General features: G+C 42.6%; 1 protein-coding gene across 2 annotated transcripts in view; it reads right to left on the bottom strand.

Moving 5' to 3' along the window:
• Nucleotides 1-13,737, bottom strand: part of celf5a (cugbp, Elav-like family member 5a) — a 131,546-nt gene that overhangs the window by 113,400 nt on the left and 4,409 nt on the right. For both annotated transcript variants that reach the window (XM_085927634.1, XM_085927635.1), the window contains exon 2: nt 7,229-7,311. In XM_085927634.1, coding sequence (XP_085783760.1) covers nt 7,229-7,311 — 83 coding nt within the window. The remainder of the gene's footprint in view (nt 1-7,228; nt 7,312-13,737) is intronic.

Raw genomic sequence — 13,737 nt, forward strand, 5'->3', positions numbered from 1 at the left:
GATCTGACATGGCGAGATATCATTCTATCTGCCCGACGGATCTCCACGTAAGCACCACGCAATATGTCATTGTCCCTATTTATTGCCTGTTTGTGGCATGTCGTCTGCAGTTTAAAACAGAAAATCAGCAAGTCTTGGAAGATTTTGGCTCAGTGGTGTCAAACATTATTTTCATCATGGGCCACATCGCAGTTAAGGTTTCCACTCAAGGGGCTATTGTGACTAGGAAAATTATTAGATTTCGTCACTTTTGGGATATTATTATTATTATTATTATTATTATTTTTATAAAATGGATGAATGGATTATTTATTATTATTATTATTATAAAAATGGATGAATGGATTATTAATTATTATTATTATTATTATAGTAATGAGAATTTTTTTTATCGATTAAAAATCAAAGTATTTCAGGTTTCACTACGCAGTATAACGTTTATGCACAACTCATCCAGGTTCAGCATTGTACCCAAGTGACCTCAGCTTTTTTTTTTTGGACCGATGGTACAGTATGTCCATTTTCTGGAGTTCACTAGAGAGCATCTTCAATAAGGCGCTGGGTTGCAAAAGAATGCGGCGGTGTCAGGGAAAGAGCAAGAGAGCAAAAGAAAAGAGCTTTTATTTTCTCTTCTTTGGCCCCAATATCAAATCAAGTGAAGGCGGTGTAACTGTAGCGGGGCGGGCCAATACCCACAGGGCTCGGCGCCGCACGTGGACACCATCATAAATCTGGCATTACCAGATTCTGGTCATTCAGCAAACTCGGCCTAAGTGCTTTTAGATGTGTCAGAGGACATGACGGACTTCCTCAGGTCCACTGATGACTTCCTATTCATCTTGGCTAAAGTCAGCTAATGGCTCCCAGCAGGCTTTGAAACTGCCAACAATCATGGTTTTGTTTATACGCAACATTTTTCACAAACGCGCATTGTGCATCCTTAAGCCCCGACAAATACGCGGGGGCGTATCTGCAACTTTTCTAGAATACTTTGCCTCCACCGTCCTATTTTGAGAGTAGCCGCTCATGGCTTAGTGCGCACTCTGTCAGAACATGCCATACAAGCAATACAGGGTCCACTTATCAGAGGCTTTTTTTTTTTTTGCTTTACAGACCTCTCTCCTCGTTACCCGCATGTCCACGGGGTACCTTTAAGCCTGTCAAATGGTCAGACCGGTGAAGATTTGGAAGGAGTTGGCAGGATAACAGAGGTTGTTAGAACAGGAGGCCGGACTGACTGGACTTGGAAGAGGGCCACTCAAGTGCATGCTTTCAGGATTAGAATCAATAAAAGCAGGCCCGGGCAAGTTGAACCCCCCCTTTAATCATTCTGATATATACTTGAAGGTCAATATTTTTGAAGATGAAATAAACTACATGATATATGCTGTCATATGTTTGATAGGATTATGAATCAAACATTACGAAGAAATGCAGCAGCCTTGTAAATGACACCTGAAATATTTGAAAAGTGGCAAAAATGGGAAATAGTAGACACCAAAGGACAAGTAATATATATATTATATTTTAGTGTATATTTGTAGATGGATAAAATAATATTCATAGGCATATATTTTTTATCTTCTGCAAAGAATTATATACGCATGTCTATTATACTGCCCCCTGGTGGCCAGGGCAGCACACCAGAAGGAGCAGCATATGATTCATTGAACTCGTGAAAGAAGTGGCTGGAACAATTTCTGTAAATTCTATTCGTGACATCTTTGATGTATGATTTTATGAAGGCCCCACTGTATTAGAAATCATTCTCACTCCGTATAAAATATCCAAGCCATTGAGTAAATATACTCTCGCTGGCTCTGACATTTTATTATTAAAAGTCATTATTTTTATAGATCTTTCTCTTCCCAAAAATATTTTTTGTGTAAAAATGTCTAAGATAAAAGCGGCATGATTGCTTTGGTTAATTCGATTCTCGCCCTGTGATTTTAATCGTTTTTTTCGCAATCAGCCTTCCAATGCTATTCAGCTTGCGAGCCGCCACATTGTCAACATAATGATTACCTCTGGGATGTCTTTGGACTTCACCGTGGGATTCTACGAAAGACATGGCGCAGCTGTGCTACTTTTCTCCCGATTCATATTGAAGAGGTTGCGAGAGAAGAAAAAAAAAAATGTCCCGAAGAAGCAAAGAGGCCCTCTGTCTCCATCTCATTTTTTTGAATCTTCACAACTCACTGATTCAAATATGTTTCATCTATTTCTTTCTCTCTGCTTCCGTCTTCTCTAATCCACCGCTTGAATCTTTTTCATTTCACCTCTTCATCCTGTTCGGGCGGTACGACCCAAAACTAAGTGCAAAAAAAAAAAAAAAATGGACACACTTGATTGGTATTTCCCAAACGTAAGCTTCATCAATTTCCCCAATACGACGTTAAAGCTTTTCTGGCAACATCATTTAAAAGAAAAGCAGAATTCTAGTCTCCCTGATGCCGATAAGCATCAAGAACAGCTAAGTCTGATCAAGTCTGATATACTGAAATATAAACGTAAGCCTGGCTGCCTAGAAGAATGTTGTTTTAGTCTGAATTATTGACAGCGGCTTCTCAAGATGAGAATAGTTTGAAAGCCTCGGGCTGTAGCTCTTGGCACAAGACTTGCTTTCCTATTTCAAAGCTCTAAGGCCATGTCCATACAAACAATGGGATTGCATGAGCAAAAACCTATTTTCTAAAAATGAATGGGGGGGGGAGGAACTTTTGGAAATGTTGAATGCTGCGCTGAAGCAGCAAAAGGGAGCGTGGAGATCTCGACAGAAGCCTTCAACGCCAGCCTTGACACTGACTCCTGAGAGAGCGAGAGAGAAAGAGAGCTGCTGACAGCCCTCCTCTGCAATGATAATACCCACTTCCACATGAACAGGCCCATCAATAGCGCTCCCCACGCACTTGTATCCCCCCCCCCCCAGGGGACCCTCACATTGTCCCCTCTCCTCCACCCTATGCCTCATGCTGCTTCTCTTATCCGGGTCGGGAACAAGAGCTGGAAGTTGAAGACGGAAGGCTTTTCCTCCGGCTCTTTGCACTCACGCCTCCTGTCAGTCACACCCCTCTCCCCCCCCCCCGGAGCCATGTGGACTGTATTTCATTAGTCTTGATTTTTGCTGACAATCGCTGGCTGTCGTGCTGTGCAAACCCCCGACACACACACACACACACACCTTGGAGCCTCGACAGGCGCCCGCATCAGCCTTACAAATGAGCCCCCTCTGGTTGCACAGTAAGTGTGCCATTTCAGTCAAGCTCAGATCGACGACGCATGCTGAGCCCGCGGCTCTCGGCTATTTTGGCTCGGAAGGTATACGACTTCGAGCTGTCAACATGACCACGTGACCCCCCACCCCTCCTTTTTTTTTTTAACTCAAGGTCAGATGTCAGCTCTGATTAGTCGGAATGCCCGACGTGATTGTAAGTGTCTATGTTTCCTTCATGATGGCGTCAAGTCGCTTGTTCCCCGAGTTCCGCTTGCCTGCCAGCTAATCTGCTGGCTTGTCTGTTTGCGTGTGTGTTTTGTAGGCTAATCATTTCTCTTTTTCTCCGCACACAAGGACACACACCCGCCCGCAAGACACTCACACCAGCTGCCGTTCAAGGCCGAAGTTTATCAAGCATATTCGGAATCCTCTTTCATTTTACCCCCTTGGGCAATGGCACACCTGAACAAGTCGGTGTAGAAAACCCGCCCCACCTGTATTGGGATCCCCCGTGACAAAAAAACTGGACACATTCGGGATTACACCATCCACCTACAGGTGAGCAGGTGCACGTCCAAAAAGCACACGCTGGGCCCGTTTCCACTCCGTAACCCAGATCGCGGCGGTGTCACATGATGGAATCTCACAGACAGATGGGCGAACAGTCTCCAGCCACAACCAGAAATAGGTTAAACGGGCTAAAAATACCATAAAACATTAATAATTCAACCCCTTTTGCTAACCTGTACCTCGGAAAAAATAGCACACTTCTCACTGTGAAGTGGCTTCATGTGTGGGGAGGGTGGAGAGTGTGTTTATTTAAAAAAAAAAAAAAAAAAAAAAAGCCCTCGGCCAAATGTGGCGCATCTTAGTTTATCGGGGACATAATACGGACAAATTTACTTTTCCGTTTATTTTCTATATAAACAGTTATTGCCTAAGTAGGAAATTACATAACCAGAGCAGCATATTTTGGAAAATGCCTGTGTGAGAAATTGACAAATTTACATAATAAGCACCGCCGCCACACAGATTTTCTCCGACCATGCCATGACTCACCAAAAATCCAGACGTACTTTTCAAGCGACCCTTTGCATTAATGTGCCATATTATCTTCACAGGCGTCCAACGTTTACACTTTGGTCACTATTGTCATCGAGCGCAATAGAGGACCACCTCGAAGAGTCGTACATCACGCACAGAAGAGAGGAAATGTAACAGTGGCTCTCTTCACTAACTCACTGTGTCCCTCTGGCTAGTAAAGTTGAATATAGGTCAGCTTGTAACAACGCAGCTACAACTTTATTTGCAATACAGTGGAACCTGTAAAGTAGAACACCATGCTGGTTGACTTTTAAGTTGTCCTCAATTGAATGCATTTTTTTTCTTTTGGGAAAGCAAAAAAATTAATAAATAAGGAACTGAATTCATCCACATCCAATCCACGTCCAATCCTGGACTTAATGCTATTATGCAACTACATCACATTGTAGAGGTTTGATTTGGTTTTGGTTGACTGTCTGCAGTCAGGTCAGCTTTCTAATGTCATTTGTTCTATATGACATTACCTGGCAAAAAAAATTAAATTAAATTAAATTAATAAAGAGATAAGATCAAATAAAAGCATCAGCCAACCCACGCACTCAAAAAAAAGGTTCCCTTGTATATCAACAAATAAGCCCAAGTAGTCACAGCTTTACTTTTTCATTTTTTTGCCATATAAGATCTTTTATGGACCAAGTTTTCCATTCCTCTGTTTTTAGTCTGCTTGGAAAAAGATGTAATATTTAAATTTAAAGAAACTAGACACATCTCAGTCTCACTTATGAAAAATGAAACTGCTCCGGCACTAAAAATGCACTTTGTGGTTAAGAAAGTGACATTATATTACAAACATGTAGGGCTGCTATTCAAAGATACATTTTTGAAGGAAAAAAAGAAAGACCTTGCCTGGTTTCCCTTTTGCCGCAATCATTTTACTGATTAGGAACGCACAAAGACACAAGCACACAGACTCCTGCTTCCCAAAGGCGAGATTCTAACGAGTTCTCTCTCTAGCTACAAGGCCTCAACATCCTGCCAGCACCAATTGGCTTCATGCTGACCGCTCCGCTCTACTCCCACCCCCACCCAACACAACACACAATCCCAACATACTACCTCATACAACCTTCACACAGTGTACCATTGAATAATTCAGTTTTTTGCAGCAGATCGGACGACATGCAGGCGAGCTTGGCTCATGAGCCTGAAAAGCAGATGGATGGCGCCAGTGTGCATTTTTATAGTTTGCGCGGGTGCAAGAAATTCAACGGGTTTTTCGCGGAACAGCTCGGCGGCGGGGGCGCAAGGCCACGCTCCTCTGTTCATCCCATTACGGACTCGCTCGTACCAATGGCGGAAGGTAAAGTACAAGTACATTCTCCTAGCTGTTTTTTTTTCCAAAACCAAAATTGAGTTATTTTCAATCCAGCATTTTTAAGGCTACACACAAACAGAAAATTGACAATTGAGAGGAAGAAGATCTGATTCGAATGTTGACACAGCAGGAGCACATGTGTGTGAGAACATAATCCCTTCATTGCTGGTTTCCCATAAAGATACCTCCTACACTTCCTGCACCCCACAACCCAGGTCAAGTACATAGCGGCAAAAACTGCATGAAGCAAAAACGTTCAACGTGACGCTCACGGCCACGTTATATCCAGCGTGACGTGGCACACGCATGCTGCAGCGAGATTAGGTCGGCGTTGGATCGCCAGGATTTGCAGGAGGAAAAGTATCGGGATGTGTGGGTGAGATAAGCCTGGTTTTTGCCAAATACTATGGTGAGGTCGTACTATTTCTCTGCAGTTTTATACACCCGCCAAGAGGACTGGAAGCTTGAAGGCCAAAGTTGTTTGGTTTTTTTCCGGACACCTTCTGACTACAAACATTTAATTGTTGACACGGGCTGTAGAACATTTGACAAAAATAACCTTGGGCAATAAGCAACATGCTGCTTCACCAAGATCTAAAGACAAAGACATCCACTCACATGTAGCAGCCTCTTGTACTAAATTATGCACGACTAAATATTTGTGCGAATGAGGAATTAATGCATTCTCAACCATGGGTGGTTTGGATCACAGCAGGTTCCCATGCGTACTTTTTTTTTTTTTTTTTACCGCTACCAGGAATCAACATTTGCAGCAAACAGATCTAAGCGGAACGCATCGGGCTTAAAAGACCAAGCTTGACGTTTTTGGCAAGCGATCCACGCATGGGAGGTAACTGCAGCTTCGGACGTGAGGCTAACAGTCTATGTCTGCTTGATGCTTTTCTATGACACGCAAGAGCTGGGTGATTGGAGGAGGGAGGGAAGGGGAGGGGAAGATATGAGGTTGAGGGGAATCAGCGCAAGAGGTGATGAAGCAGGATTGAAAGCGTACAAGGAAAGGGTTTTATTACTCACTCAAGTGGCATGAAGGAACGTCACGTCCACTCAAAGTGACGTGTGTGTAAGCAACATGCAAAGATATGTTTGAAAACATAGCGACCTAAATATGTCATCAAGGTAACGCTGCAAAATGTGAAAAAAATTATTATTTAAACGGCAGGAGACACTGTCAGGGGGAGCACACTACTTGCTGCATGATAACATTACAATCATTATTATTTTACATCAAATTAATTCTCCATTATTTATAGACAGGCCGAAATATTTTTTAATGGAATATTTTTCTACAGAATGGTGGTTAAAATAAAAATACATAAATGTAAATTGCTAAACTATTCAAATTCTATTGATATAAAAAAATATTTTATTGGTGGATTAATCTGCAAGAAGTACAAGCAAGATTAATAAGGTCAAAGTATGAGGCAGCCCAAGTCCAATCAATGCAGAGAGCAAGACGCAGTACAACTGTGCCTTCAGAGTATAAAGACGCTGATTGAATTGCTTTTCCGTGTTTTTCCATCATCTCACATCTTTTTTTTACGACGAGCGAGACGCACGTATAGTGCAGCACTTACCCCTGGCAGTGTTTTCTGTTCGTGGAGGGCATTCTGGGCTTTGATGGCGGACTCTCGGGCGCAGTAGGTGAGGAACGCACAACCTGTAAAAATAGGCACACCGCCTTCGTTATAGGAATAAAAGCAGATATCAAACAAGAGCACTCGGTAGAGACACAGAGGCCAAAATTGGGGATGTGCCAGTGATGGTTGAATGTCCCTTTGGTTGTTCCACTCATTGTTGTGCAAACTGTTACAATTGTAGCACGCGTGATAGCGATCACGAAATACATATGATATATTGAAATTTTATATTTGTGTTGATTCTGAGTCACTCATGGCCAAGTCACTCCAAAGGGTTTAATTGAGATTCTTGAACTCTTCTTTGTTAAATTTGTTGTTTTTTTCTTGTTTTTCAAAAATGACTTAAGTATTTAAGGTTTTTTTTTCCCCAAAGGCTAAATAAATATTAAAAGCCACATATCCAAGTCTGAGCTATAAAGCTTTCTCATGTTACACTTGGCGACATGAGTAAGGCCCAAAAGGAACATGTCAGCAAAAAAGGTGACGAATATCTAGTTCACAGCAAGATAGGTGATGTTTAAAAAAAAAAAAGACTTTGCACACATTCGCTAATAGCCGCCGCACTCGGGTGCGAAGCGTACACATCCAGGCAACATCCGTCAGAGAAGAGACGAGGGATGAAGAGAAAGCAGATGGAGTATTGCGGCAATCATTTTCCCCGCCACTGTCTGAATAAATAGATTTGCTTGTGTTCTATTAATGGGGTTCACACGGGTTAGCGTACATCATATTTTCTGACACCCCGAAGGCGGTTTGATCCATTTTGGATCTCATTTCAACATCCAAATGTATCCAAAAAGCTGATGTATTGTTGCAATAGTGTCAGATATTGCGACTGCGTGTTCCATCGCAAACATTACAACCTTCTCGGTTAAACTCTGTTTACACGCGTTGCTTTTAACATATAGCTTGATAAGAATTTGCGGGCCACAGGCGGGAGTGCTTTAACGACTGCATAATTGGGAAACCAAACAGGCGCAAATTGCCAGCGTTGCTTTGCATACCAATTGTGCGGAATGATGAAATAGTTGGAAACAGCACCAAGAAATAAAAGCAGCCTGCTGACAAAGCAATGGGGGAAGCCTTCCTATTGTGAAGAGATGATCCTGTACGTCATCTGATGGAAACCTTTAAGCAGCCTTATCTGTCACATTGATTTCACCTCCAAAGAGAAAGAAATACCTCTTCTACTTTCTCTTTGTGGCTGCCAAATCTATCTTGTTCCTTTTTTTTTTTTCTTTCCCAACGCGCTCCGCCACCCATTTCCTAATGATATATTTTCAAATGTGTACTGGGAAATAGGGCCGAGTCGCTTCATTTCCACTGTGTTGAATTGCCGTGTAATTAAAATGTGAAGAAGTGAGCGAGACGATGGAGGGGGGGGGGGGGGAGAAGCAGAGGATTGGCGTCACACTTTTAGCACCTGGAGAAAAAAAAGTCAAAGGTACCATACGACTTTGCGACAAGCCCGGTGCGAACTCTCCTCTCTTGCTGTTACTGACATTTGCATTGTATGTCCATGAAGAAAAAAAAATGACTTCTGGATCAATACAAAGGTGTGGACATCAATTATATAGACTGCAGTTCTCTGAGTTGATTTCTCTCACTTCTTTGTCCGTTTCCTTCGTCCTCAGAAGTAATGGGGGGGGAGGGGAAAGTGCACTTTTTCCTCCCTCGCACTGAAAGCCATTTCCTCGCTGGGGGAAAGTGTGAAGGTAGCAGAAAAAGTCCGGCTAGTTGCCCTCGCACATCTTTTGAGTGCTATCAGTGGGACTAGATTACTTGGTTACTTCATTTACTCCCATGACGCCCCTCTTCATGTGAGGGGGGGGGGGTGGCCTGGGGGAGATGGAGAGATGTGGGGGGTGAACCCAAAACACACATCAGCACTGATACAATGTGATTATGACCTGTATCATTGGCTGGGCGGGAGGCTCAGAGGCACAAATTGACCATGAGGGGGGTAATCAGTGTGGTCTCTGAGAAGCTCCTCAAAGTACCCCCTTACCCTGGAAAAAATAAAGATTCCCAATCCGTTCCCAAGAACGTCATTCAGATACTCGGAAAAGAAGGAGTTGGGAGGAGGTATAATAAAATGCTTTGAGTCATCATGGTTCTGACAACAATATTTTCTCTGCCCGAGCCTAATGGCCTTGTAATGAGCGGCGTAATATAAGCAGTAGCCTAGCGTAACCTGTAAACCTTAATTAAGTCAGACAGCCACCTTAAATGGAGGTGGACGGGAGCGGGGGGGTTGCTCAGTCCTCCTCATCGCAAAGCCAACCGCATCCTTCCATCGGGCCGTCGTCAATCACGCCCGAGCTGCTCATCTTTCCAAATCCTCCCACATTTCTCCTTTCACTGCCCCCTCCACGTCAACCCTCACCTTGAGCTACAGTTGGAATTCATAAATGGGAATGGCGGGATCCACAGTCATGGAATGCTCCAAGTTACTCAAATAGTGTGCTCTGCTATAACAGATAATGTCTTCATGCTGTGGGACAACAGGTGGCACCCCGTTTCCATTAAAAATAAATTGCTTTAGATGATTTGGTTTAAAAAAAAAAAAAAAAGTCCAGACATTTTACTTAGTCAGCATTCAGCAGCAATAAAAGTTTTACACCATCTCGACGCCAAGGGGTGAATTGAGGGGGTTTTCATTTCGACAAAAGTAGTACTTTGACACCATCTCGCAGCATCTACATGCAATTACAAATCTTACAACCCAGTCTAAACTTAACTGCTCCCTGACATACAAAGATCTTTGTCTCTCAGGTGAGATCATCACTTCAACAGTACTTCCTTGTTGCCAATTATTTTCCTATCAGAGGGACTAGCACCAGATTGATTGATTCACCATCAAATTTGACCCAATTTGCTACATAGGTGGGCGACATCATAATTTGCCTTAAAACATAATCCTCCCACACTAAGCAAACCCATAAGCACCAAAAGGTTCTGTGTGTGAACCACTCTAATGAGATCTGTACATTATGTTCTATACTAAAATACTGTCACTACATAAGATGGTGGGAAAAAAAGGAAACGGCAGAAAATTATACCTCACAAAGGCAATAATGGATCTCTCAGAACTGTATTCTCAATTCCGAGCAACATCCAATACAGCAATAACGGCGGGGACCCTCCCTGCTATCCTCTCTGACCCCCGTGAGCAGGAGACCCGGATCATTGATTTGTTGCTCCTCACTCACATGGACTCCACTTGCCTCCACCGAGCAGTCAAGCAGATCCATAGGCGGCGCATCCCAAAGGAACGCCTGTGTCGTGTACTTACACGCCATACACGTGTTGGGGTGAAGCGTGCGTGGCCTAATAAGGCTGACAAAGGCAATAAATTCTTTTTGAGATGCTCGGCGTTCGCTCCGAGAAGGATCAATAGTGGGCTAAAGAAGCCGTCATAAAATAGAAGGATGAACTGACACGACAAGGCGGGGAGTAATTCTCCCCGTACTTAAGACTATACACTGCGGGGATAACAACATAACAGGATGGCCGGATTCCATTTCCAACAGGCTCCTAATAAAGTTGTCCAAGGGTTGGCGCCTCTGTGGGAGGCGACATGACAGATTAAAGTGGGCATCCATCCCCATGTGGGCCAGAATTCTTTTCAATAGGTGACTCCGTTGGCCTTAAAGCATGTTGGGAAATGTCCGCTCTGCGCTCTTCAAATCTAACCTTTTCCTGCTGCACTATCCTCCTTTTTGCTATAAAAGTCAGCGCTAGAACTATAAATAAATCCCGCCACCCGCATCCCTGATGAGGAAACTAATTGACACCGTTAATGGATGGACTTTCACAGAGCTGTAAATAATGTGGAGGTTGCCACTTAGCGCCTCCTGCTGTTTTACTTCTGGGAGGCCAAAGAGAGTGAACCTGCCAAGTTGTACAGCCCTGACGTGTCACTCCTTTCCTGAAAACGAACAGGGTTGGGGTTTTTTTTTTTTTAAACACACAAATCAATACACTGTACCGCCCTCCAACCCTGGCAAGGGATTTCCGAAAGATGTGTCATACCTTTACGGTAAGAGGAGGCTTCCTTGCCAAGTATTCGCAATAAGCAGCCTGGTGCACAATCAAAATAAATACAATGATACGAACAATCTACAGTCTTTTTTTTAACAAAAGAAAAAACTGCCCTACAATCTTTCCTTATTTCAATCAAAAATGAGTATGAGCTAGAACTCTTGCTGTTCCCCAGTAAAATATTATCCAGAGCTGTCTTGTTTTTAATCACTAAACAATACATAGTAAACAGTAAATGGGTATTACACTTTAACGGCAAATAAAATATGATCCGATATTCGATTCATCGACTAATCGATTCGATTAAAAATACCAAGAAAAATATCACCACAGCGTTTACAGCAAATAAAAGTGAGTGAACTAGCAGTGTATTCAGTTGGCAAATAAAATATGATCCGATAATCGATTCTTCGACTAATTATCAAGACTAATCGATTCTAGAAATATTGGATTAAAAAATATCAAGAAAAATATCACCACAGCGTTGACAGCAAATAAAAGTTAGTGAACTAGCAGTGTATTCAGTTGCCAGGTAGGTTTATTAGATGTGACGCTCCTGCCGATGCTCGCCGCCTATGAGCCGTTTAAACCTCCAAGGTAGGATCGATTGATCAGAGCAGAGGAGGTGCGATCGTGGATGACCGGCGGGCGTCAAGCTGTCTGCTAACAATCGGATCAGGTGCTCGGTGGCTTTGATTCAGCAAATTGAAAGCTACCTTTTAAAGACAACGCTTCAAAGATTGTATAGACATGTGGGAAAGGGAAGTAATAAGACTTGTGACAAAGAGGAAAGAGGGGTAAAGCCACTGATCCTCCTGACTGTATTGCTAAAAAAAAAAAAAGTTTTGTCTCATTTCATCATTGAGCTGAAGAGCGCTTCTAATTAGCACGAATGGTCGCTCTAACAAGCAGAATTCAGGGTGCTAATTGCATTGACATATATTTCGCATTCAAACAAGAGCGAGCTCAAAATAAACACTGATTTGCCAATTACTGGGGCGGATGGATGGATGGATGGATGGATGCTTGGTTGGATGGATGGATAGTGTAAGAGAGCAGTTTGGGAAAAGCTGGAAGCCAATCAGTGATGTCATGCCGGCAGAGCTGGGACAGCAGCTTAACCCTTTTTTTTTTTTTTTTTTTAGAACTACCACACAATTTCTATTCATAGCTGCACAGTGTAGCGCGGGAGCTTTTCATTTTCAGAAGTCATTTTCATGACTGGAATGAGCCTCCATCTTCTCTCATATGTAAAAGAAAAAAAAAAAAGCCATAATTTATAGCTTTGTTAACATAGCTATAGAGTAACATTGCTTTTTCTTTTGTGTAGCTAACTACAGAAGCAAAAAAAAAAAAACACCTTACCTGTATTTTTCAATGGAAGGAAAGAACTAAGTAATTGCCTGCAATGGCAAGAAGCTGCAAAATACACTATTTGAAAAATAAAACCTAAACTTGAGGTCTCCTAGTCCTCCGAGTGCGGTTTCCTGGATGTTTTCTCTGTCTCCATGTTGCAACACACCAGATTCAAATGACCAGATCACTAGAATCAGGTGTTTTACAGGAAGTAGGAAAAAAAAATCATCCAGGAAACCAATGACCAGGATGTAAGACCTCATCCGAATCTATGGACAACGAAGCAAACATAAACATCCATGCATCCAATTTTTTAAAACCAGCAGGTTAGAGATTTTTTTCATTGCAAGACTTTAAAGTACAACACCAAGCATTGCATTTAAAAATCATCCCCCACTCTTCCTAGTTGCTTCATCTTCCGAAATGAATCAAGCCAGGCTCCGACATGACATTAAAGAGCTCACGCTGTTCTGGAAATGCACCCCACCTCCTCCCCTATTTCATCCTCCTCTCGCTCTGAAGGCAATGGTCCTCTCTGATAGGCCAACCATGCAAAACAGACAGGCTTCCCTTCTGTGTCGACGAAAGAAAACAGCGGTGACCTTTGAGCGTGAATGAGAATGCGACGCGCTTCTGCCAAGTCCACCTTCAGATGAGATAAGTGAACCGCCAAAAATAAGACGACCCGGCATCCTCTATGGCGGAATTAATTTGCTGTCCTTTTAATAAGACACTGTGAAAACATTGCAGAAGGTTATTTTTCACGCACTGCTCACCACACTGTAAATGACAAAAAGACACACGCAGAGAAATGAGTCTAAATGCTCTCCAGTTTTGCACGCGATTGTCGCATAAAAAATACATCAAATGAGCTGAATTTAAAAAAAAAAAAAAAAAAAGGGAGGGGGGGGGGATGCGCAGAGATGAGCCCAAGTGACACGAGACACTGATGAATGAGTCGGAGAAAATTCATTATTGAACATGTTGCCAGTGCCAAATATTTACAGGCAAGTTATTTGCAAATGTTTAAAGACAAGACACCATTA

Source organism: Syngnathus leptorhynchus, chromosome 13, assembly GCF_054491065.1.
Source record: "Syngnathus leptorhynchus isolate UIUO chromosome 13, UIUO_Slep, whole genome shotgun sequence".
Classification (NCBI taxonomy): domain Eukaryota; kingdom Metazoa; phylum Chordata; class Actinopteri; order Syngnathiformes; family Syngnathidae; genus Syngnathus; species Syngnathus leptorhynchus.